The sequence below is a fragment of the Amphiprion ocellaris genome, chromosome 5 (genome assembly GCF_022539595.1).
Source record: "Amphiprion ocellaris isolate individual 3 ecotype Okinawa chromosome 5, ASM2253959v1, whole genome shotgun sequence".
NCBI classification, from domain to species: domain Eukaryota; kingdom Metazoa; phylum Chordata; class Actinopteri; family Pomacentridae; genus Amphiprion; species Amphiprion ocellaris.
Window position 1 is genome coordinate 8559540 of NC_072770.1, and position 27304 is coordinate 8586843.

At 37.9% G+C, this 27304-nt stretch overlaps 1 protein-coding gene and 1 long non-coding RNA gene across 6 annotated transcripts; one reads left to right on the forward strand and one right to left on the reverse strand.

The window, feature by feature from the left end:
* Positions 1–378: 378 nt before the first annotated feature.
* atrip (ATR interacting protein) lies at positions 379–25764 on the reverse strand. Of its 5 annotated transcripts, none has more exons than XM_035957612.2 (18): positions 25689–25764; positions 24189–24526; positions 23649–23731; positions 23182–23352; positions 21596–21711; positions 19295–19419; positions 19077–19172; positions 17013–17112; positions 15194–15349; positions 13210–13468; positions 13002–13055; positions 11232–11404; positions 6876–7012; positions 5914–6005; positions 5760–5834; positions 5590–5668; positions 2009–2209; positions 379–676 (listed from the first exon to the last, which is right to left on the reverse strand). In XM_035957612.2, exons 1-18 carry the CDS (start codon positions 25727–25729, stop codon positions 609–611), a joined length of 2364 nt encoding a protein of 787 aa, XP_035813505.2. In that variant the 5' UTR covers positions 25730–25764; the 3' UTR covers positions 379–608. The 5 variants fall into 5 exon arrangements, with proteins under 5 accessions (XP_035813505.2, XP_023146843.2, XP_023146844.2 ...); XM_023291075.3 differs by having other exon boundaries at positions 19077–19175; XM_023291076.3 differs by having other exon boundaries at positions 19077–19175; positions 25490–25747.
* LOC129349025 (uncharacterized) lies at positions 8752–11076 on the forward strand. Its single transcript, XR_008601817.1, has 2 exons — positions 8752–8854; positions 9232–11076. It is a non-coding gene; the product is annotated as an uncharacterized LOC129349025 (long non-coding RNA).
* Positions 25765–27304: the final 1540 nt, after the last annotated feature.

A 27304-nucleotide genomic window follows, 5' to 3' on the forward strand; every position in this document is an offset into this window, starting at 1 on the left:
GACGGTGATTTCTGTTGCATTGCGCGCTCACGTCCGCTTTTGATGACGTATCGTGCTCAGGCAATTCGTCGACGCGTCGTTTGTGGCAGCCCTAGTGTAAAATGCGAAAAAGCACTGATAGTCTATTGGATTTACATTTCCTGATTACCTTATTGTCAGTATCTGACAATAAAACTGAAACTGTCAGTCCTCTATAGACTGACACATCTGATGAAATGTCGTGTAAAAGTAAAGTATTGCTAGTGGTGCATACTGACAACTGTAGGACGATCCTCTGCATTTGCTGCCAGTTTTCCTCGATAAAACATGAAAATACAAACCACAGAGAAAAGCAGCAGCAGCCTTAACCGCTAATAAAGAGTCCAGACAGGCAGAACAGCAGCTTTTCTCACGTTCATGTTTTATTCTTAAATCCATCAGACAGAATAAATCCTGAGATTCTGTCCATCACAAACCTCTGAGGCCTCACATCTCTCCAACGTCTGCTTTAAAGAAAAGTCTGACAGAACAAAACAGCCTTTTTTCTGTCTTCATCTCGTCTCAAACGTCTCATCGCTCAATAAAATGTCCTTCAAGTCAAGTCATGGGTCACCTGTGGAGTCGGCTAATCAGGAGTCGGTATCCATGTCGTCGGCATCATCACCCTCTGAGCGGCAGATTTCCTCCAACGCCAGCTCTGACAAACAAACAGGTGAAAAAACATTATTATACAGCCAAAATTGCAGGTACAGTAAGGTGACAAAAATGCAACTCACTGATATGATACGACTAGCAGCGATGCTAAACGTAGAAATCTTAACAGCAGAACGGTTTATGTCAGGATATTAACAATAACGTGACACGAGTGACTTCTTATGTGTATGAAAGAGGAAAATATCAACTAACTGGATTTTTTTTTCCCCCCACCGTTACATCCTAATGTTGTCTTGGATATAAAATGAGTTGATTAGTGCCACACATTAAGGTACAGAGACTAAACAGAGGAGAAAGACAGTGTTGGCTTCATCCTTTGACCTTCAAAACTCATGACAGGGTTGAAAGACATTGTGTCTTTAAAAAAAAAGAAGAAAAATCATTGAAATTACATCAGTTTTTAGAGACAGAAACTGTCTAAACACAAAACACTAATCGGATATTCAGTTCCTCTGATGAAACTACGCCTAGGCTAAAAAAACAACAACAAATCTGAGCTTAAAATTGTGATATTTCATCAAAGTCACTGTGTCTCATTTAAAAATTTGCTAAAAATAAACAATTCGTAATAAAGAAAGTCTGCAAAAAAAAAAAAAACTTCTTTCCTTGACGCAACTTTGAAGCCATCAGTGACTCAGCTGTGATTAACGGTCATACGACAAAAATTCAGTTTTCAGTTGAACTGCAGAAAGTGTTTCTACAGATCAGAGAAGTATGGACACTAATTAAATGTAGATTACTTATAGTATGTGGTGTTACTAATTTTATTACAGAGTTGGTAACACATGTGGACACTTGGAAAAAGTGTCTAAACAGTTTGGTTTGGTGGAACCCTGGTGGTATAAACTGAAGCAGAATATTTTTTAAAATTGCACTCATTTTTCTTAAGAAAGTTTAGGTTGTAATGTTTTGTAAGAAAAATAGTTCATTAAATGTGAACATTTTCAGAATGTACTTATTTTTAAACTGAAAGAAAGAGAAAAATGTGGAGTTGTGGCTATTTATAGGTTATTACGCTGTGATTTTACTAGTTCAGCCCACTGGACATCAAATTGGGCTGAATGTGGCTCCTGAACTAAAATGAGTTCGACACCCCTGGTCTGGAAGGTTCATCAGTGTTTGAGCAGCAGGTGTGTTCAGGTGTGTTCAGGTGTGTCTATAATTTCAGACATTCACAGGTGAGTTCAGATATAATCAGTGGGTGGAGTCTTTGGTTGGGTATAAAAAGCTGCAGTCTGATAGCATCTTTTTGCAGAAACACTCCTGAGCCACTACATCTGAATCTGTTTATCACTGTGCAGAACGTCTTTCGTACCTTCGCTCTCGCTCAGACCGTTGAGCTTCCTCAGCGTGTCTCGGACTGCAGGGATCACCTGGTCGTACATGTGCAGCAGCGGCCTGCAGCTCTCCGAGAAACTGCCGTGGTGCAGCATCAGCCAGTGCAGCAGCAGCAGACACTCTCTGAGCAGCAACGCCGCCGGGCCAGACAACCACCGCTGCAGAGGCGGAGCCACATCTGGAGGGGAAACACACCATAAACATCTGGGTGGAGAAAAGTGACTTCACAGAGAGACCAAAAAGCCAAAAGAACGGGCAACATTCAAACTTAGATGACTTACCTCAGCTGTGTTTACTGATAAACTCAATTACAAAGAACTATTGTGATACAATGTGGTAAAGTTGTGACATAATGTGGATTCATGTTTATCCGTACTTGGACATGGTGCTAAATCTTGGGTAACATCAAATACTTTGCTATCACTCTGTTATGACGGAAACAAACTTAGCTAATTCCTGCTAATGTTTACTAGCTTGAGTTGCACCAATTACCTAGCTAAGACTTTATTATGATGGAACAAACTTCACTAATTCCTGCTAAACAAACTAGCATGAGTAACATCAACTACATAGCTATTACTTGTTATGTTGGAATAAATTTAGCTAATTCCTGCAAATAGTTACTAGCTCAAATAGCACCAGCTACTTGGCTATGACTGTCCAATGGAACAAACTTAGCTAATTCCTACTCATGTTTACTAGCCTGAGTAGCACTAGTTACCTAGCTAAGGCTTTATTATAATCGAGCATAATGTGGATATAATTCATTACCTACTGTCATTCCTGTTTTTCTGTGCATGAACATGGTATTAAATCTCATTTTACCGTTTTTCTCAATTGATAAGACACTAAATGCCATTCACTGCACACAGCCACCAACTGACTGCACACATTTCTCAAAAACAGGACACTGCTGTCCAAATTTTGGACACTATTCATGGTTTGCACACAGTTTCCAAAACTCTTGCACTCTTTTTGCAAAAGACTGAACACATTTTTTGCTCATTTGAACACACTTTTTCACTCATAGCACACATTTTTCAAAAAGTGAACACAAGGAAGCAGAATTGGGACACTGTTCCAACACTGCTGTCACAATTAAGACACAACAGGTCAAAACTGAAAACACTTTTGCCAATGAACTGCACACTATAAAACCTGCTGGGAAGCAGAATTAGCTGTTCAGAATGGATGTCAGAGGAGCAAGAGGTTGTGTTGGAAGAAGAGGACATGGATGACCCAGACCACGGCCAGAACCAGAACCTGGACCTGCCCCTGCACCTGGACCACTTTACATGGTATGTAAATGTTGTTTGTCACTTCAGTGACATGTCTATACTGGAACAATACAAGCAGTCAGAAATGTTCTGAGAATACTGTAAAAAATCTAATGCATAATTTTGGTTCACAAGTGCTAGTAAAATTACAGAAAGTGTACATGACTGACTTTTTCTCTGTTTGGTGTGTGTTTGTTCCAGAGAGTTTTTCAGTTGGATTCTGATGAAACACATGATTAAATCTATGTGGATGAGGCTGGTTTCAACCTGGCCAAGAGGAGGAGAAGAGGGAGAAACATCATTGGACAATGGGCTATAGTGAACATCACAGGTCAGCGTGGGGCAACGTAACCCTCTGTGCTGCAAGAAGCAATCATGGAGTAATTGACCATCATGCAGTTCTGGGCCCATAGAACATCTAGCATTTGTTGACTTTCCTAGATGGACTTGGTGAGGGTCTACTGACACGGTGCAGCAGGGCGTTAGCCAAGAAGACACGGTTTTTGTTTTTGTCTGGGACAATGTTAGTTTTCATAGAGGACTATTGATTCGGTAATGGTTCAATATGAACCCTCAAGTTATTGTGGTTTTTCTGCCACCATATCCTCCCTTTCTGAATCCTATAGAAGAATTCTTCTCTACATGGAGGTGGAAGGTATATGAGCGGCAGCCATACTTTGGGAAAATCTCTTGCAATCAGGGGTCTTGTCATGTGGTGATGTTTCTGCTGATGCATGTCAGGGATGGATCAGACAAATTAGGTCTTTCTTTCCAGAGAAAACATAGCTTGTGATGTTGATGAGGTCCTGTGGTCTGACCAGGCTGAAAGAATTGATGCAGATGTGGTGTAAATATATGCATACTGTACTGTGTACAATACAGTGCTGTATTTGTTGTCTAGCATTATTTTTATTTTGAAATGTACAGTCAGGCACTGCAATGACCCCTCTGATTCATTTATAAGATGCATTTGTGTGTAAGTTGTCATTTTTGAGGCCTGTATCATTTTTTACACTTCATGTGAAAACACAGTGAGAGAAGAGTGTTTTGTATTTAGCAGTGCAGTGTCCTACTTTTGCTTCGTGTCTTAATTTTGAAAACAAAGTTCAAATTTTGACAATAAAGTGCGCTTTTGACACAAGTGTGCAGTACTTTGTGAACTATGTTCAAATAATGAAAATAGTGTGCAGCGTGCTGGGAAATGTGTCCTATTTTTCAGGAACAGTGTCTTATCAATTGAGAAAAACTGTAAGTGATACTATAAAAGTTTTGAAAAGGCTTGGAAAAAAGCTCTAACAGTGCAGTGTTTTTTATTTTTTCTTATAGTTTAAGTTAACTGAAGAAGTATTTGGTGAGTTTCTGGTTTAGTATCTAAAAGGCTTTGACTGACTACTGTGATGAGGGAAGCTGTTTAACCCTCTGAACCACCAAAAGACATAGTATCTTTACAAAACAGCAAAAATTAAACCATTTGTCAAAGCTAGACACTGTAAAAACAGAAAGAACAGCCTAATCTTAAACTTGTCAAATGTCCCTTAAACTACTCAGCTAGAATGTGCAAATTCAAGCAAAAAAATAAAAAAAATTCTGTGCTCCTTGATGCCACCAAGAAGCCATTAATGACTCAGCTGTGACCAACAGTCATATGTCAAAAATTCAGGAATTTTTCAACTGAACTGCAGGTTGTGTTTACACATAGCAGGAAAGAGACAAGTATGGAAATGTATTAAAAATGTAAAAAAGTTAAATGTCTCTAGTATTTGGAGCCTCCATTATATTTTCCAGAGTTTGTGACACTTGTGGACACAGAAAAATGCTGAACATGTTGGTTCCAGCTTTTTTCAATCCTTAAACTCATCTGTGACAAACTCTTACCTTAAAATCACATTTCTTCTAAATCAACTCATTTTCCGTCTCTCATTTGAAAAATTTGCCAAAATAGACCATTTTCCCTGACCCCACCCCCCCCACCCCCCCAAAAAAAAATCCCTCCAAAAAGCACAACTTGGTGCAACTAAAAAGCCACAAGTGACTCAGCTGTGACCAACAACAAGTTTTTGCAATTTAATAAAACAAAGAAATTCAGCTTTCGTGTCTTTTTTTTTTTGGCAATCTGACTGTGTCATCCTGCACAGACAATAATTATGAGTTCTCTCTCCTAGTCATGGTTGTTCTGTTTCCAAAGAGGTGCAGGACTTTATATTGCAGTGAACAAAAAAGCAAAAAAAACCATCCAGATACTGTTTGGAATTCAGAGTTTTAAATCTGAAATGAGACCGACCTGTTGAGTCCGTCGGCTCCTGAGAACCACGAAGATCCAACCACTGGCGATGGAAGACGATCACCACCGTCTGAACCAGCTGTAAACCGAGAGGAGAAACTCTTGTAGAAAAGATGAAGCAGAGTTTGTTGTCACGACACAGTAAAACAGAGCAGAAGGTGAAGTTCTACCTCAGTATAACACTGACAACTGCTCTTCAGGCTCTGAGCTCCCTGAGTCAACAGTCTGCTCAACAAACGAACCACCTGAGACACAAAAATAGTTTAACATTTAAAACACACTGAGGCCAAAACACTTGTGTTGTTCACCTCCATCCTGAGTTACCTTCAGGTCCAGTAAGATCCAGTCTGTGTGTGCTGCCTGGTCGTCTGGTCTGGTTCTGATAAACTGGAACAACTTCAGGAAAAGACAAGGATCTGAAGACAAAAAGAAAACAATCGAAAATGTTCAGCTTTCTCAGTTTCTTTTGCGACCAGAAGAGGCGTCACTCAGACTATGGGCAGTTCATGTTGGCAAGCAGAGAGCATTTCGGGGGTTTAGCTAGCAATAAGCCACCTGCTACTGGGAGCTAGTTTAGCACTAGCTACTTAGCTATCACTATATCACGGTGAAACAACCTTTGATAATTCCTGCTAATGGTGACTAGCTTGAGTAGCACCAACTACATAGTTATCACTTTGTTATGATGGAATAAACTTGGCCAATTCCTGCTAACAGTTAATAGGTTGAGTGGACCTGGTTATTTAGCTTGCACTCTGCCACAGTGGAACAAAATGTTACCAAGTTCTGCTAACCAAAATATCTTGAGTAGCATCAACTACTTTGATAAAATTTTGTCCTGATGGAACAAATTTAGCTAATTCCTGCTAATGGTTACTAGCTTAAGTAGCATTACTTAGATAAAACTTTATTATGATGGGACAAACTTAGCTAATTCCTGCTAATGTTTACTAGCTTGAGTGGGACCAGCTACTTAGCTATTACTCTGTCATGATGAAACAAACTTTGCTAATTTCTGCTATCGGTTACTAGCTTAAGTAGCACCAATTACTTAGCTAAGATTTAATTACAAAGGGGCAAACGTAGCTAATTCCTGCTAGCGGTTACTAGCTTGAGTAGCACCAACTACTTAGCTATCACTTTGTCAGAATGCAACAAACTTAGCTAATTCCTGCTAATGTTTACTAGCTTGAATAGCCCCGGCTACTTAGCCATCGCTCTATCTGATACTGGATCCGAACATCCCTAATCACAGATAAATTCAAATCAGTGCAGCTTTAGCTCACCATGCTGAGAGCAGAGCTGCTCTGCCAACGTCTGGTGGTCGGACATCGACGTGAGGACGGACAAACACTCTGAAACCGTCTGCAGCCGGCTGTCTGCTGAAACACTCGTACAAACCACCTGCAGCACAGACTGCAACCTGAGAGAGAAAAACAGTACAGGTGTGACCCTCTGCAGCAGCAAACACTGACACAAGGTTTCAATCATCATCAATACTATAAATTCATACAGGCAAGAGTGCAAAACACATCTTAAAACAAAGAAAAACAAATGAAGCAGGAGGAAAACAAACACTGCAGAAAGTTCAGCTCTGAAACTCTCTGATGAACCACTTAGGACTCGTAGAACCATAAAACTAAACGCGTCATTAGTTTGGATGGTTTGTTATGTTACAGTAAAAATAACATTTGATGACAAAACATCAGCTGCCGTTGATGAATCACAAACTGGGCTATCTGGCAGCAATTTCCCTGGATAAGTTTCTGTCCATAACTTTAAAAAATATGATTATCATTACAATAAATATTTACTCTAGTACATTTCCTTCTGTTCATTTAACCACAGCTATTTATTTCCAGAAACCTACACAGCTGAAGTTGCCCCTCTGGCTCATTCCAGTTATTTCTGTCTCAGCAGCGTCACCGTGGCGACAGTAAATCACTGCAGGTAGTTTACAGTCAGACGTTACACAACCGCTGAGTCAGTGACACACACACAGTGTTACACACAGCTGAGCGTTGCATCATATCTGAGTGTAATTCTGTATGCTCTGCAGTTTAATTTGAGGCTTCAGAGTATTAAAACAGTGTTTATGTCACCGTCACTGAACAAACAGGTTCCAACCACATCTATAAACTTCCTCTGTTTACATACTCAGTTTAAATCTTCTTTTAGTTAGGTTTGAAAATAGTTCAGATTTAATGGGACAAATATAAACTGGAGTGAAAACTTTCAGTGCATGAAGGAGGAGAAAATTTAGTCTAAAATGTTCACAATGGCTCCTTCTCTGACTGAAGAAGAAAGAAAGTTTACCTAGAAATACAGGATTCATCACCCACTGAATCATGTTTTTTTTTTCTTCAAAATCATGGTCAAAAATTAGATCATGTGAATGAACGGTGTACAAATATCTGGGAGTTTAGATCAATCAGAAGCTCATCTTTACACATTATGTGTCCAAACGTAACTAAGCTATGACAAAAACGTAATAATAAAAAATATATATACTGTATATACACTATCAGTCAAAGGTTTTAGAACGCCCCAATTTTTCCATTTTTTAAAATTAAATTCAAGTAGTTCAAGTCCAGTGAATAGCGTGAAATGGTACAAAGGTAAGTGGTGAACTGCCATAAATCAAAAAATAAAAAGGTAAGGTTACCCAAAACTGAAAAATACATACAAGTTTTTTTTATGTTGACTTCATTTACAGTTTTGGCCTGTTTTTACTCGTTATCTGTAATTCGAGAAAATAAGTAAAATCTGCTAAACGACAGTTAATTGCATAAAAAATACAGTTAATAAATAAATAAATAAAACACAGAAAACACTTCTTAAATGCACCTAAATTTGCAAATTTTCATGTAAAACTGGTCCAAATCTAAATACTATTTTGTTCTTTAACATGTGGCTGTAAACTTACACTGATTTGCTGTATTTCAATTAAATAAAAATACCATTATTTTTCAGACATTTGCAGTTATGTCACTTATTCAATACATACATTACCGTTTGAAAGTTTGGGGTCACTTATAAATGTCCTTATGTTAAAAATAAGTGCATTTTTTCCACTGAAGACAGCACTAGACTAATCCTAAATCCAGTCTCCCACCAGTCCTCTAGGGGGCGGAGTTGTCAGTCATGGTCACATGACCTCAACCTCAACCAATCGGCTCTGACAGGAAGTTCCCCCAGCTTATTAGCGCTAAAATGCTAATTTAGTTTCTTTTGTTGTCAGTTCGTTCCTAGACCTGGCATTTAAGTGAGTAGATATATTTGATAACATTGCTAGAGTGTATATTTGTAATTGTTTGGACATGTTTGCGGTGTTGTGGCTGTCGCTCCGTTAGTGCGTTTATGATGTAAACACGGATTTCAGGCTTTGGGCCTACCTCTAATGTAGCTTAGCTTTATTTGTTTACCGAGCTTAGAAACGATTCCTCCAGTTATTCCAGTATTTCGATTGCTTTTAATCCACTACATACTAGACCCCAGGTCACTAACTGGACCCAGACTTCATCCTATACGGACCCGGACCTATAATCAATAAACTATGAGGGGATTTTAAATTGTAATGTCACAAGCAATTTGTATTGTTATTGACCAACGCCTTTCTGTATTTTTGTATGTCCATTTCAGCTTCACACTTTCTTGTATTAAATCCGTTCATCTACAACACTGGCCCGCTCCTTGGAGAATGCGGTACAGGGGAGAGTTTAGCTGGCTGTGAATCCCAGTACAGTACAGGAGTCACGTTAGGTGCAACAGTACAGTATTACACTGCAGAAAGTAGTAAAAATGTCGAGGAAAAAGCAATTAACAATGGAAGAGAGACAGACCATCATAAAACTTAAAAATGAAGGTCTTTCCTACAGAGAAATTGCGAAGAAAGTCAAGGTGTCACTGAGTGCAGTTTCCTTCACCATCAAAAGGCACTCAGAAACTGGAGGTAACTTTGACAGGAAGAGGTCTGGAAGACCCAAAGCCACAACAAAATCAGAAGACAAGTTTCTGAGAGTCAGCAGTTTGTGTGATAGGCGGCTCACAGGACAACAGCTTCAAACACAGCTTAATAGTGGTCGTAGTAAGCAAGTCTCAGTTTCAACTGTGAGGAGAAGACTTCGAGGTTCGACAGATAAAGCTGCAGCAACAAAGTCATCGGTAAAGCATCAGAATAAGAAAAAGAGGCTTGCCTGGGCCATGAAACACCACCAATGGACTACTGAAAACTGGAAGAATGTATTATAAACTGCTGAATCAAAATTTCAAAGCTTTGAATGCTAGGAGAAAGGATGGTTCCTCAGTGTGTGACATCAACTGTCAAACATGGAGGAGGAAGTGTGATGGTCTGGGGCTGTTTTGCTGGATCCAGGGTCGGTGACTTGTAGAGAGTGAGAGGAACCCTGACCCTAAACGGCTGCCTCAGCATTCTGCAGCGCCATGCAGTACCCTCTGGTATGTTCCTAGTTGGTCAGGGGTTCATTCTACAGCAAGATAATGACCCAAAACATAAGTCCAAGCTATGCTAGAACTACCTTAGGAAAAAAGAACAGGATGGTAAGCTTAAAAACATGGAGTGGCAGCACAGTCTGCAGACTTAAACCCCATGGAGCTGGTTTGAGATGAAATGGACAGAAGAGTGAAAGCAAAGCAACCTACAAGTGCCACACATTTATGGGAACATCTGCAACAGAGTTGGGATCACTGAGTGTTGGATTACGGTAACATATTAAGTCCTGAGTGACTATATTGCAACTATACAGAAGGATGATACTGCTCACTTCTGGGTTTCTTTTCACTGCTCCATTCAAATCAAATGCTTAATGGAAAAGGCATGGCGCTGTGACCTTCATCTAGCAAAATAAAAGGATATTAGATGAATAAAACTGTCTAAGATATGACTTCCTGCATCAAAATGAAGAAACTGACTCTTGGAAGATGCCGTCATAGGCGTTTCCGAGCCCTTGTCCATGCATGTATCAGCAGATTAGTTACTGGTGATAATTCCAATACTGTTCTGAGCTGTTTCCTTATAGCATTACTATTTGTATATTTTTGACCCAGCAGATTTTATGATATTTCCAGAAGACCTTTAATGAATCTATGAAAGAACCAAAATGAATGATTGTTTATTGTGACAAAGACTGGTGTGTTTATTTCAGTGGGAAAGTCAGGGTTATAGGAGTCACTGGAAATTCCAGACAGCAGTGATATGAAGTGGTCTTTACAAGTGCGTGTTATTTGTTCACAGCTGTATTTATAGACGTCTTACTGCTTGTTTTTACCTCAGTGCTGTGCTTTAATGTGGGTTCTCACTGACAGAATTATGTGGAAGATGCTGTTTTTACTGAACTTGAAAAGTCCAGTTTAACTTTACGTGGAGAACAATTAAAGATCATTTTTTTCCCTGTGGGAAACTTTCAATCTTACTTATTTAATCATATTATACTGGCTTTGCCTTTAAATATATTTATTGTCATCCAATTTTTCCCTTTTGTGTGCCGACATCTTTTCTTTCTCGTTCAGCTGCACAATAAATGAGGCCTTTACACCTCAGTGTGCTATGAGTTTAAATAAAGGTGGAATAAATGAACTAATTAATTAATATTCCCTCTAAAGCCTGCCGTGTGTCCGTGTACCTGTCGCTGTGTGTGCGTGGCGTCCTGTCCATTAGGACACACAGCGTCTTCATGGCGCTGATGTTGAGCTGCTGCCTCTGTGAGCCGCCGACGCCAAATCCCGCGTCGCACAACCGCAGCAGCAACTGCAGCAAAGCATTCTGGGAGCAGAGAGTCACAGCGGGGCGGTCGGTCTAAAACCAGAGGAAATATCAAGGACACATTTCAAGTCAATAATCTTGATTTTCTCTGCTGTAGTGAAGACAAAGAGGGAAATGTATTTATATTTAACCCTCTAAAATCCAAACCTCTTACAAAATTTAAACGTTTGTCTTTAAAACAAATAAATCACAAAATGACAGCCAAAAAACTGCAAAAACAGACGGAATATTTCAGAAGTTGAACTTTCTGATGGTCTTTAATGGAACAAATCATCTGTCATGTTATCCTGTCAGATAACACAACTAAATTTTAGCTCGAAATCGTGATATTTCATGAAAATTACTTCATGCTGCATGTGCCATTTTAAAATTTGCCAAAAATGAAACATTTGCTGATTACAAATTCTGTAAGGATTTAAAAATTCTGTACTCCTTTGTGCACATGTAGAGCCATGAGGGACTAAATTGTGACAAACGATTACGTGACAAAAATTCAGTGATTTTGGCTGAAATGTTTAAAAAATAAGACCATTTATCAGCCATTGGCTTAACGTTTTAGACACTTGGAAGTTTGTTTTCTGTTATTTTGGATCAATTTTGGACAATTTTAAGTTGTTTTGGACAATCATCAAATCATTTTGGACCAGTTTGTGTTATTATGGACAAATTCTGAGCAATTTAAAGTTGTTTTGGAACATTTTTGATGCTTTCTGGACATTTTTATTTTTTTCAAATTTTGAACACATTTCGAGTCATTTTGGACAATTATCAAAACATTTTGGACCAGTTTGTGTTATTATGGCTAAATTCTGAGTCATTCAAAGTTGTTTTGGAACATTTCTGATGCATTCTGGACTTTTTTTTTGGTAATTCTGGATACATTTCGAGTCATTTTGACAATTTTAAGTAGTTACGGAAAAGTTTGTCATGTTGGACAGTTTTCAAATCACTTTTAACCAGTTTGTGCGATTATGGCCAAATTCTGAGTCATTTAAAGTAATTTAAGAACATTTTTTATGCCTTCTGGACATTCTTTCTGTTATTTTGGATACATTTTGCGTCATTTGGACAATTAGAAATTGTTTTGGATAATTATCTAATAATTTTGGAACAGTTTGTGTGATAATTGACAAATTCTGAGTCATTTAAAGTCATTTTTGGAACATTACTGATGCTTTCTGGACATTTTGTTTGGTAATTCTGGATACATCTTGAGTCATTTTGGACAATTACAAAGGGATTCTAGAAATATTTTTGTCATTTTGGACACATTTTTAGTAATTTTGGAAAAGGTTTTGTTTTTTGACAGCGTTTTGACAGAGCAGAGAGGTAGTAGTATATATGGAAACAAATTGAACATGTAAATAGTTAAATATTTGTGGTACGCAGAGCATCCATTTTTCCCAGAGCTGGTAACAGCTGTGGACACTTGGAATAATGTTGGACATGTTGATTCGATTTTTTCTTTTTTTTCCAATTCTTGTCAATTAATCAGAGAATTTTAAAATCTCCTTCGTCATGGTTGTTCTGTCTCTATAAAGGTGCAGGTCTTTTTATTGCAGTGAAAAATGAACCACAGCACAAATGTGACAAACGCAGGGTCAAAACAGTAAAATAAAGCTGTCTGTACCTTGTTGTCTGTAACTCTGTTCCGGTTCTCCTTCGACAGCACGGCTTCCACCACCTGAAGAACAGATCAACAGTAAAAAGTTCAGCCTTGCAGATTCAGACTATCTTTAAAATGTGACACTTTCAGAGAAAACTTGAGTGATTTAAGGTTGAATTCAGCGTGAACACGGCTAAATAAGATAAAGAAGACATCTACAGAGTGTCATCACCTCATCACTGTGCGCCAGCAGGAGATAGAGGAGCCTCAGGGCAGCCAGACCAGCGTCCTCCACACTAAAACCAGACAAACCAGAGTCCTCAGGCCTCCCAGGACCAGCAGGAGCAGCTCGGCCCGCTGAGACTGAGCTGGAGGCTGCAAAGTCCGACCTGCTGCTGCTGCTGCCGGTGGAGCTGAGAGAGTCCAGAACCTGATGGAGCCGAGAGAGGTGGAGGTCCAGCAGAGGGAGGAGGAGGACGGCTCCAGGACACCTGGACCAACACATGTTTATGTTTTTAAAGTCTGTGCTCACATAAATCACAAATTAAGTGGTTCCTGAAATCACGCCACCCCAAAAACCAACCTCTACAGCAAATAACACCATATAGATCCATTTTATTCATCTATTTACTTATTTATGGATGGTTTTAAGAAACTGTGAAGATAGAAAAATCAAAAGCCATAAAGTAGAGTGTTAAAGGGCCTGTAACTGAAAATATTCCAAGTATGAAGGTAAAATGTTGGCTTCAGTAAATATACTAGTTATTTTAAATGTAATAGAACCCGACAGCTGCCTTTCATCGTGTATTTCCTCAGTTTAGATGTGTTTACATTGTGGGAGGAAAATGCAGATAACATAAAAATATTTTGTTTTTATCAACAAAAAATGTTAAAATGTTCAATATTATAATGTAAATAAATAAGAAAATCTTAAGGCTTAAAGGTGCTATTTTTAAAGAAAATTTTTTTTTCTAATATTGTGCAAAACTAATTTTGAACGGGGCACAGGGCTTATAGGTTGAATAATTCTGTAAATTTTTTGCAATTATTTACATTGATTCTTTTTGGAAAGAGTCTTTTCTTAAAAAAAAAAGAAGAAAATTTAAAGTGACACCATTCATCAGCCAAAAACTGTAAAAGGGACCAGATTTTAAACTTCCTGACGGTACTTGAACTGCTCATCTGTGGAAATGTAACCAAATCTGAGCTCAAAATTGTTATATTTCTTTAAAATCGCTTCATGTCTTGTTTAAAAACACAACAAAAATAAAACATCTGCATGACTGTTCATGTGACTGCTGGTCACAGCTGAGTGACCAACAGTCACATGAGAAAAACTCTGGGACTTTTCAGCTGAATTGTGATTGAAAATGTACACAAAGGTTTATGGTATGCGGAGCAACACTTACGACAGTGTTGAAAGGCATTTTATCTCTAAAAAAGACAGAAGAGAAATCAAAATTACATCACTTTTTACAGACAGAAACTCTGTAAACACAAAACACTAGCTGGATATTCAGTCCCTCTGATGATCCTTAAACAACTCGCATAGGAAAACTAGTCTTACATAAAGTGAATAAATATTTTTTTTAAATTTAAGCTTAAAATTGTGATGTCATCAAAATTAAGATATCCTACATGTCTCATTTAGAAATTGACTAAAATCAAACCGACTGTAATAAACAAATTCTGCTTTCCTCGATGCAACTGTGAAGCCATCAGTGATCCAGCTGTGATTAACGGTCATATGACAAAAATTCCGCTGAACTGCAGGCAGTGTTTCCACAAAGCAGAGTAAATGAGAATGGAAACTAATTAAAAACGTAAATAGCTATAAATGTATAGTATGTGGAGTCACCGTATATTTTTCCAGTGTTATTAACACCTGTGGATTCCAGGTTATTTAAATTTTTGTGGAATAAATATTAGAAGAAATTCAACTTTCCTGTCATTTATCTGTGTCATGCTGCACAGAAGACGTTTCTGAGTTTTGTCTCCTTCCAGTCATGGTTGTTCTGTTTCCATAGAGGTGCACAAGTTTATATTGCAGTGAAAAATAAACCCGCAGTGAGGAAAAATGTGACAAGTTGTCATTTCAGAGTTGCTGTAGCATCATTTGGCCACAAGGGGGCTCTGCTGTCCACGTGATGGTTCTGCTATAACAGCTGTTCTGGCTTCTTCAGTGAGCAGTTTGAGTCAGTCGGTCTGATTCTTACCTGTTTCTGCTGTCGGCTGCAGCTGCTGGTTGGTTCTGACTCAGCATGTTGAGTCCAGTTACAGCCAGACTCTGGACTGGACTCAGAGCCGCGGTGGGAGCGACACCGACACCGGCTGCAGCACCAGAGTCAAGCAGAAAACGTGCAGAGAGCCGACTGAACACAACATAGCAGAATAACACAACAGTTAAACTTATAAAGTCAGTTAAGCTGTGAGTACTACTAGTGTTACTACAAGTACTGCTGTTGAAACTGTGATCTCAGGAGCTACTCAGGTGGAATTTCTACCACAAAGATTAAAAATTAAAATGAGGAGTTTATTATATTAGAAGTTATTTTTCAGAATTTTTCTTTAAAGATTTGCACTTTAATTGACTTGGGATCACCATGTTGTGACACCAGATGATTTGAAAAACTATTTACTAAAAAATTAATCAAAAATGATTAAAATTGATTTTGTAGGAAGTGTATCTTTGTAGAAACTTTAAAATAACTGAAAAACACACCAAAAAATTGAATTTTTTTCATGTGGAAAATCATTTTTAGCTCATTTTAGCTCATTAATTCTAATGCTAATGGCTAATGCTAACAGTGACGTGCAATGATAATAGTGATGCTAATGCTAATACTGACAGCTTATGCTATGACTGACAGCTAATATTAATATCGATGGCTAATGGTGACGACTAATGCCAATACTGATGTCTAATATCAGTACTAACAGCTAATATTAATACTGATGGCTAATGCTAAAACTGATGGCTAATGCTAACAGTGACACCTAATGCTAATACTGATGGCTAATGCTAATACTTATGGTTAATGCTAACACTGATGGCTAAAACTAACAGTGACGACTAATGCTAACACTGATGGCTAATGTTAATACTGATGGCTAATGCTAACAGTGACGACTAATGCTGACAGTGATGGCTAATGCTAATACTTATGGCCTATGCTAACAGTGATGACTAATGCTAACAGTGACATACAATGATAATAGTGATGGCTAATGCTAATACTTATGGCTAATGCTAACAGTGACAGCTAATGCCAATACTGATGGATAATGCTAATACTGATGGCTAATGCTAACAGTGACATGCAATGACAATATTGATGGCTAATGCTAACAGTAACGACTTATGCCAATAATGATGGCTAATGCTAACAGTGACGACTAATGCCAATACTGATGGCTAATGCTAACAGTGACATGCAATGACAATAGTGATGGCTAATGTTAATACTGACGGCTTATGCTGTGACTGACAGCTAATATTAATTGCTAATGGTGAGGACTAATGCTAATACTGATTGCTAACGCTAATGGTGACGACAAGTAGTGGAATTAATTCTATGATCCTGAAAAACCTGCCGGAAAACTGCAAAAACAAAGCAAATTTTCAGATTTCTAACTTTCCAACAGTCCTCATGATGTTCACTGGGACTTGCTTTTTAAAAACGTAACAAAATCATAGTTTAACAATGTGTTATCTCATGAAAATCACTTCATTTATTGCATGTTGGTCGTTTTAAAAAGCTACCAAAAATCAAGCATTTCTTCAAACCAGATTCTGTTAAAAACTAAAAACTCTGAGCTCCTTGGTGCAAACGTGAACGATTTAACAACTCAGCTGCACCTAAGTATTGTCAATTTAAAAGCAGAAACAACAAACCAAAACATCCTGTATGTTACAACGCACAGCTGGATGTTTTGACTCCTTCATTTTACAAGCCGAGTGACTTCAGTGAGTCAAAAGTCTCTGTCGCATTCATCCCTGTCCGGGTTGTCATGGTTACCGTGCAGGGTGTTTACCTGGATGTCAGGTGGGCTTGAGTCACTGACAGCAGGTGAGAGAGGCCGAGGCTGCTGGGAGATAAAGGCTGCTGCAGTAACAACCCCAGCAGGACGCCACCTGGAGGACGACAACAGAAAGTCCAAATTAGACCATTTATCAGACATGAGCTCGTCAGATTGGACATTTGGAAGCTGTAGTCATTTTGGACACATTCTAACGTCATTTTGAAAATACTTTTGTCATTTCAGACACATTTTTAGTACTTTTCGACAAAATTATTGGGCATATTTTTGTTATTTTTATTACATTTTGAGACATTTGGGCCATTTTTTGTCATTCTGGACAATTTTTGAGTCTCAGATAATTGTTGAATCAATCTGGACAAGTCTTTGTCATTTTGGACATATTTTGACCAAATTGGAGTACTATTGGTCATATTTTTGTTGTTTATATTACATTTTGACGATTTTTATTCATTTTGGACAATTTTTGAGTTAGATAATTGTTGGATTGGACTGTTATTTTGGATATTTTGAGTAATTGTAAAGAGCTTTGTTGCCATCTTTGCCATATTTTGGACAAATATTTGTCATTTTGGACACATTTTTAGTATTTTTCAACAAAAGTGGAGTATTATTGGTCATATTTTTGTTGTTTATATTACATTTTGACCATTTTTTAGTCATTCTGGACCATTTTTGAATCACATTAGATAACTGCTGAATCAATTCGGTCACTGACTGTTATTTTTATGTTTGGAGTCATTTTAAAGAGTTCTGTTGCGATTTTTGCCATATTTTGGACAAATGTGACGTTATTCTCAAAACATTTGTCATTTTGGACTCATTTTAGTCATCTTTGAAAGGTTTTTGTTGTGTTGGACAATGTTTTAGTAATTATAAACAACTTTGGAGTTCCCTTGGACAAGTTTTTGTCATTTTGGCTAATAAATGTCACTTGGACAATTTTTAGTACTTTTCAGCAAAACTGGAGTATTATTGGGCATATTTTTGTTATTTTTATTACATTTTGAGTCATGTTGGTCATTTATTGTCATTCTGAACAATTTTTGAGTCACATTAGATAACTGCTGAATCAATTTGGGCAAGTCTTTGTCATTTTGGACATATTAGAAGTCATTCTGGAAATACTTTGACCAAATTGGAGTATTATTGGTCATATTTTTGTTTCTTATATCACATTTTGACGATTTCTTTAGTCATTCTGGACAATTCTTGAGTCACATTAAATAACTGTTCAATCAGTTTGGACAAGTCTTTTTCATTTTGGACATATTTTGAGTCATTTTGGACATATTTTGAGTCATTTTGGATAAATTAGAAGTCACTCCAAAAACGTTAGTCATTTCAGACAAATTTTTAGTACCTTTCGACAAAATTGGAGTAATATTGGTCATATTTTACATTTTGAGTCCTTTTGACAATTTTTAGTTATTCTGGACCATTTTTGAGTGACATTAGATAATTGATGAATCAATTCAGACACTGACTGTTATTTTGGACAAATTTTGAGTAATTTTAAAGAGCTTTGTTGCCATTTTTGTCATATTTTGGACAAATGTGACCTGAATCTCAAAATATTTGTCATTTTGGACACATTTTTAGGACTTTTCAACAAAACTGGAGTATTATTGGACATATTTTTATTACATTTTCACCATTTTTCAGTCATTCTGGACAATTTCTGTTTGACATTTAATAATGGCTGAATCAATTACCACACGTTTTTGTCATTTTGGACAAAACATTATTTTGGATCTATTTTGAGTCATTTTGGTAAGCTTTGTTGCCATTTTTGTCATATTTTGGACAAATGTGAAGTTTTTCGCAAAATATCAATGTCATTTTGGACACATTTTTAGTCATTTTTGAAAGGTTTTTTGTTGTGTTGGACAATGTTTTAGTAATTATAGACAACTTTGGAGTTCCCTTGGACAAGTTTTTGTCATTTTGGCCAATAATTGTCACTTGGACATTTTTTAGTAATTGTGGACAAGTTTGCTTCTTTTCTTCAACATCCACATGGTTGTGCAGCCCTTGTATAACCAGGACATGACTGACCTCTGTGCTGTCGATGAGCAGGTATGACGGACACAAAGTGGTCTGGACGAGACGCTTCTGGTCTGTCAGCAGATCTGCAGCTGGACGTCGTTCTGTCTGCTGCACCACAGATACAGACATGCAGATTACCGTACACTGTTTGTGAGCAGAGGTTCAGAACACCTCAACATCCTCCTAACACATGGAACTTGTTTGGCCATCATCATCATTAGACTTACCGTCTCTCCGTGTCTTCAACGGTGTGGTTCTGGACGATATTTGAGCCCCAAACATCTCCTTGGTGATGAAACCATTTCCTATCGGAGAAGGCGAGCTGCTCCCAGGATTCATTGGTACTTTAGGGCTGAGAGCACAGAAAAAGAAAGAACAGCTTAATTAGAGAGGAGTAAATGACTGTCAGGGGTCATTATGACTAAAAACTAGGGCTAGGACTTAACATGTTACAAAAAATAACACATTTAATCACACCTTTCTCGGTTCCCTAATTTCTGGCACACCGGTAACACTGATGAACACTCCAGCCCAGCAGGTGGCGGTAATGAACCTAAAGTCTGTTTTCCAGCCGTGAAGAAGCAGCACAGGACGCACTGAGTGATGTCAGCGCACAAGAAAGTTTGGTGAACAGTAGTGTTGCTTTCGTCAACGAAAATTATGATGAAATATTGTCGTCAACGAACCTTTATCACTTGACGAAAACGAGACGAGACGAAACGTAAATGGTGGTTATGTGACGATAAATAAAATATATAATACAATATTGTTGACGAATAAAAAAGAGACGAAATTCGGTTTACAAAATAAAAACTCTGCTGAAATGTCTCTTCATTTTCGTTGACCAAAACGAGACGAAATTATTTCGTCTCGTCTCGTTTTCGTCAAGTGATAAAGGTCCGTTGACGACGATATTTCGTCTTAATTTTCGTTGACGAAAGCAACACTATTGAACAGTGAAGGAAGACAAGACTGCATTCAGCTTGTTGGGCAGAAAGTTTTCTTTTAAAATCTTCCTGATCGTAGCTTGGATAAAAGCCTGGTTCTGTGCACATTGTGGAACACAGAGTTTTCTGATCACCGCAGTACTTCAAGCCGATGATAAAGCGATGTGTCCACAGGGACGTTTCTTCTCGCATAGAAACGCATCTGAATATCACACGTTTGGTAGAAACGTCAGACCGACATGGCAGCTCCGTCGCAAACTTTCTCTTTTATTACAAAAACAGTTCAGCAAAAAGTATTTCTGAAAGCATTTGAGGCGAGAAATAAGCTGCTGAATCTGTCCTTGTTTTAGTTCAACAACGGCCAGTTTAGACGTTTAACAAAAGTTTTGTAAAGCGTTGGACCTCCACTTCCCATGCTGCATTTACATAAAGTAGAAATGAAACTACTTCATGTAAATGAGCTCCGGGGTGACGCAACATACGTTAGCTTTGACAATCCTGGTACCTCAAACGATGTAGCCATCCCATAATGGACCATTTTTCAAGACACTTGAGTTTACAAAGTCTTAAAATGTTGAGTATAACATCTATAACTTTGAGTTTGCAGTAATCTGTGAATGTAGAAGACAGATGAAATATGCAGATTAATATAGTGTTGTGAAAAAGTATTTGCCCCCTTCTCGATTTCCTGTTTTTTTGAAAATTTCCCACACTTAAATGTTTAAGACCCTCAAACTAATTTAAATATTAGACAAAGATAGCCAAAGTAAAGACAAAATACAGTTTTTAAATAATGAGTTAATGTTTTAAGGGAAAAAAAGCGATCCAACCTACCTGGCCCTATGTGGAAAAAAGTAATTGCCCCCCTAGTTAAATCATGAATTAACTGTGGCTAATCACATTATCTGGAAAGCAAGTTCAATTTCAGAGTTAACGCTGGCAACGACAGTCCTGGTACCGGCGAACGGTGTAGCCATCCCATAATAGACCACTTTTGAAGACATGAAAAGACACGGCTTGAGTTTACAAAAAGTCATAAAATGTTGAATATAATCACTGTAATTGCACTTTGAGTTTGCAGTAATCTGTGAATGTAGTAGACAGATGAAAAATGCAGATAAATAGAAATGAAACGTTGTTTAAGTTCATGTATATGTCTATTCATTGATTCAATCATCAACCAACATTTATTTGAACTGAAAAACTTTGTTTATTGTGTCAAATATTGCTATCTGACAAAAATGCGACTAATTAAGTACAAAGCCTCTAATTACGTAGATTATTTTTTTTAATTGCGTCCCACCACTAGTATATTTACAAAACTCTAAATATTAGATAAGAGGTAGCGTCACCTCCGCCTCAAGACGTGTAAAGATTCAGTAAACATTTAATTCACCGACAAAACACAAGCAAAACTAAAATGATGAACTTTACAAACTTTAACTGTCTGACTGCCTCAAAGATATTCAGTTTGTTTCTATAATAATCAAATAGGAAATGGGTGAAGTTTGTGATAATAAATTGCATAAAACATTTAACCAAATATCAGATCTGTTGTCGGTGATGTCGAGGATGACCGACCTGTTTCTGGGCAGCGGTGAGGACGTTGCCTTGTTTCTGTCTGAACTGTGCAGTTTGGTCTTCATCTCGTTGATCTCTGCTTCTTTAAACTGCAGCTCAGACTGCAGAGACTGAACCTGAGCACAGAAAACACAACCGTGTTAATCTGAGGATCAAGTTAGGGCTGCACAATGTTAGGAAAAAAATTATATTTAGTTTATTTACAATATGAGAAAAATGCAGAAATTTTCACCAGATAACTTGAATTGCCTAAAGAATTAATCAATCTAGAATGATTAAGAATGATTTTGTAGGAAGTGCATCTTTGTAAAACTGTAAAATAACTGAAAAACACACCAAAAAAAGCAGGTTGGAATTTTTTTCATGTGGGAAATCATTTTTAGCTCATTTTAGCTCATTAATTTTAATACTAATGCAAATACTAACAGTGACGACTAATGCTAATACTGATGGGTAATGCTAATACTGATGGCTAATGCTAATACTGACGGCTAATGCTATGACTGACAGCTACTATTAATATTGATGGGTAACACTAATACTGACCACTACTGACAATACTGACAGCTAATTCTAATAGTGACAGCTAATATTAATACTGATGGCTAATGCTAACCATGATGACTAATGTCAATATTGATGGCTAATGCTAACCGTGATGACTAATGTCAATACTGATGGCTAATGCTAATACTGATGGCTAATGCTAAGAGTGACAACTTCACTGTGTCGACTAATGCTAATACTGATGACTAATGTTAATGCTGAGAGCTTATGCTATGACTGACAGCTAATATTAATATTGATGGCTAACACTAATACTGACCACTACTGACAATACTGACAGCTAATGCTAATAGTGACAGCTAATATTAATACTGATGGCTAATGCTAACCGTGACGTGTAATGCTAATAGTGGTGGCTAATGCTAATACGGATGGCGTATCCTATTACTGACAGCTAATATTAATACTGATGGCTAATGCTAACAGTGAAGACTAATGTCAATACTGATGGGTAATGCTAACCGTGATGACAAATGTCAATATTGATGGCTAATGCTAATACTGATGGCTAACGCTAACAGTGACGACTTAACCATGTTAATGCCAATATTGATGGCTAATGCCAATACTGATGGTTAATGCTAGTACTGATGACTAATGCTAGTACTGATGGCTAATGCTAATACTGATCACTAATGTTAATAATGATGGCTAATGCTAATAATGATGGCTAATGATGGCTAATGCTAATACCGGCAGCTAATGCTAATACCGATGGCTAACGCTAATACTGATGGTTAATGCTAATAATGATGGCTAATGCTAATAGTGATGGCTAATGCTAATACTGACAGCTAATGCGAATACTTCAGCATTTGTCTGGTAACTTCAATGTAAACTGAAAGGTAAAATGAGGAAAATGGTTCATATCAATGAAAGCAAAGTCTGATCATGCAGTAAATACATCCCAGAATCCACAGAAGTCATACTGATTTTTCAGAAAGACATTGTAAACAGAAACTTGAAGTTGTTTCCTGCAGTGTGCTGTATATGTGTGCATGTGTTTTTTAGCTCCTGACCTTCCTGTTGAGCTCCTTCTCCCTGTCGCTGTGTTCCTTCAGCTTCTGAGTGTCCAGCAGCATCTGGTTCTGTCTCTGAGCCTCCTTCTCCTGCTGAGCTGCTTTCAGAGAGTCTCTCAGGACCCGGATCTCCCCATTCTTCAGGAAAATCTCCTCCTCCACCTCCTTCAGCTGGTAACACACAGAAAAACGCTCACCTAAATCTGACTAAATTAAACCATTGAACAGACACAGACTGCAAAAACAGAAAGAATCTTCAGATTTTGTCAGTTTGTCATGGTCCTTAAACATATCTAAACTTTAAAAAATAGATTTTCATCATTATCATTATTTTAAGCGTCTCACACTGTCTAATTTGCGAACATATATTTATTGGTGCAATGTTTCAGTGTTAGACCTTCATCAGGCAAACAGTATTTGACAGTTAGTGTGCAGGAGACTATCTGAACACACAAAGAGAGTCTCACCTTCCTCTTCAGCTCGGCATGCTGAGCCTCCAGCAGACTGTAGGAGTCATCTCTGTCCGACCCAAACTGCTGCTGCCTGTTGCCTGAACACACAAGACAACAGAGTCAACACAATAAACAGCACCAGCTATAACAACGGTTTGACTTTCACTTTGTCATCTGCTTGTTCAAGATTGAACAAAGTTTGGGAACAAGCTACCAAACTAAAATTTGTTTGTGAGATGAAATGAGAACGGAGCAAAACACACACAGAAACTGCTTAGGGTTAAATCACTGTTGAAATAAATAACAGAGTTTGGACAGAGACGTGATGCTTTCTGAACACTGACTGTGCTATGTTTCACTTTTACAGAAATTAAGTCAAACCAAAAGAAGCCTGGAAAGATGAAAATCAAACTATGAACCAATTAATGATTTGGAATATTATCAGAGTGAAATAATCAGATGAGAATCCAGTTGTCAGTGGGAATAAATCTATAAATAAACCAGATTTGTGTAAATATGAGAAGATTTCAGAGTTCTGTTCAATTCTGGACTCACCCAGAGGCTCCCTGCTTGGCATCCCGGCATTTCCTCTGCTGAACCCAACTGAGTTCTCTCTGCTCTGATTGGCTGTGGTTCTGCTCAGAGGTTTGCTCTGCCCTGCAGAAAACGTCCGGGTCGACCCGCGGGCCGCCTCTGTCTGTTTGGTGCCAGATTTAGACGCCATCTCCGCCCCTGCAGCAGCTGAGGTGATGGCCTGTGAGGCAATGATGTCAATTTCATCCAAGACATCCTGAGTGAAGTCTTCGTCATCTCCAAAAGGGTCATCGAAGGCCACCGCCGTCACCACATCCTGGTTCAGGCCTCGGAGGCGCTTCGTGGGGGGACAGTTCATACTGTGAGGGTGAAGACACATCAGAGCTATGACCTCTGAACAACTGTTGGTGCATCATTATAGCCTCATTTACCAAGCCTCTCAGACTACAAACTTTGTAAGAAATGGCTTCAAATTGTTATATAGTGGTGTAAATGACTTTTATCTCCACTAATATTTAGAAGGCTGCAAAACCCTGCACTGAAGTCCCAAAATACAAGTTCATTTGTTCAGCATCTTATCACAAACAGAAGTTATCCAAAGTGTTTTACAGGCAAAGGTAAAAATACTTGAAACGTGAGAGATGCAGCACAGTAAACAACTCCAAACACCAGTACAGACAAGCTACAAAAAGTGGGCATAGATACTATAGAATAATTTAAACTTACTGAAACTGCAGAGAAGACAGAAGAATAAAACTACAAAGACAAAAGATAAAGTGGACAATAAAGTAGAAAAAAACTACTTAAAATACACAAATAAAAATGCAGACAAGTTTTATAAAAGTACTAATAATTTAGGCCAGATTAAAAAAAATGAAACTGAGAAACAAATCGAGGAAGTTGCAGGTAAGTTAACTAATAAGCAAGTTGCATGAATGAGGCACTACAGGGCAGTGACAACAGTCTAAGTTTGCTTTTTCTCTAAAATACCAATGCAAGCAAATGTCATTAATTTCTCCATTACTTTCCTGATCTTTGAGGTTTTTACTGTTGTATCGTTTCATAATTAGTAATGGTGTATTTGGCAGGAATCTTATCAAAGTCAGAACTTTTGTAACACTGATAGTTTGTAAGTAAAACATCAACTTGTAGCTGATTATTTATCAGCTACAAGGTCATGTGTGCAGTTTAAGAGCTAAATGTGGGTTAAACAGCCGTGTATTTCAGCTTAGTGCAAACCGCTGAGACTGTACTGTGTGTATCCCTTTTTAAACTCCAGTTACTACCTGTTAACAGAGGTTTCTCTGAGTTTTCTGCGTTACCTGGCCTCTCTGTGGTGCAGGAGTCGCTGCTGGTAGCTGCTAGCTAAGCTAGCGCTAACTAGCTGCGATTCCAATTGGGAGTTAGCCTGCTAAGCTACTGAAGCTCCCACCTTCACAACAGTAGACAAATATCTTGTAACAGTTAATGAAAAAGGACGTTAGACGTTTCAGATAACGGCGTTTCCCTGCTCTAAATTACCCGGAAAAATACGACGTTAAGCTTTTGAGACCGAAGAGCATCGCTCAGCCCGCTCCGGCACCGCTGACAATCTGACCAATCACAGCGCTGCTCTGACAATCTGACCAATCACAAGCGCTGCTCGGACTCCCGAACCAATCACAGTCGTCCATTCGCGGAACTGGGTTATGTACAGGTCCCCGTTCGAGACAAACTGTACAAAACGCGCAGAGGAAAATAAACTTAAAAGAAACAATTACAAAACAGAACCAGAATCAGGATCTGTTTTGCTACCGAGGAGGTTTTCAAAACAGTATAAAAAAAATATAAAATTTAAAAACACAAGTATTGCAAGTCAGAGCTCTTAAAAAAGACAATAAAGTGCACAAATCTCATAGAAATACACTCTAATGTGTTTTCTCAACAACGAGGTAAAATGACCTTTAATATACCACATCACATTCTTTATAAAAAAAAATCAACATACTGTTATGTAACATCTGAAAAACATTTTTGGATGGTGGTTTGGGAACCTTATTTACTTTGAGACTGCTTCATAGAAGAATGTTCTTCATTATGTTTCTTTAACGACATTAATCTAACGTACTAACATTGCAGGCAGAATGTTCCACTTTTGTTAATGAATCACATTGCAGGAACGTCTAATAAAGTTCATCGTGGGCCTCAATAACATCTGGAAAACATATTTTTGAATTTTGGTTTAAGAACGTTTCTCATCATCTGTGTTCCTGACAACTTCCTCTGAATGTGGATGATAAAGCATTATCTTGCCTTTATCAAACAGAAAATGTTCTTGAAACATTCTTTAGAAAAATATCAGAACTTATAGATAATGTTAGCTAATGTTCTCTCAGAATGTATAATCTCTCTCCTAGTCTGGGTCCCTTGTGAAGTAAATACGCCCACATCCCAGCTGTTATTTTTGTCTTTCAGTTGACTTTTGATCCTCAGGTGACCAAACCTGTGAAATCTTGTTTTTCCAACCAGAAGCAGCTTACCTAAGACCTAGAAAAGGTCATTCATGCTTTTATATCCAGACTGGACTATTTATTGCACTTTATTCTGGTATGAGCACATAAAACATCCAAACACTGCAGTTAATTCAAAAAATGTTGATGTTATCTTGGATCTTGAAGCACCAAACTAATAAATCAGTGAAGGTTTGGTTCATTAGAGCAACATTTAGACAAAACCACAACAGATTGACCCTCTTTTTGCTGTTATGCGAGACAATCAGCCGTATAAGATCAAGTGTGATTTTAAACCTTTGGCTCAAGATGAATCAAACAAGATTCAAGATCAAGATTAGATCAAGAAGAAGGTTTTATCAGCACTGCTATTCTCTTTTTTGAGTTTTCGTGGCTAAAAAGATGCTGCTGAGACAGATTTTAGTGAGTGATGAGGTCAACATGAACGCTTAAACAATTTAAGAAATTAGAAAAAATAAGAATGTGTTAATTAAACGACGCCCTTGTAATGAAACCCCACTGTGTCGGCATGTAATCTGACTCTAGCTGGCAGTTTTTTTCTATCTGCATCCTTCTGTTAGGTGTCTGAACATGTGAATCCCTGCGTGCACCGTCTCCTCATAGAGCAGCTTCTTGCGGCTTCTCAGC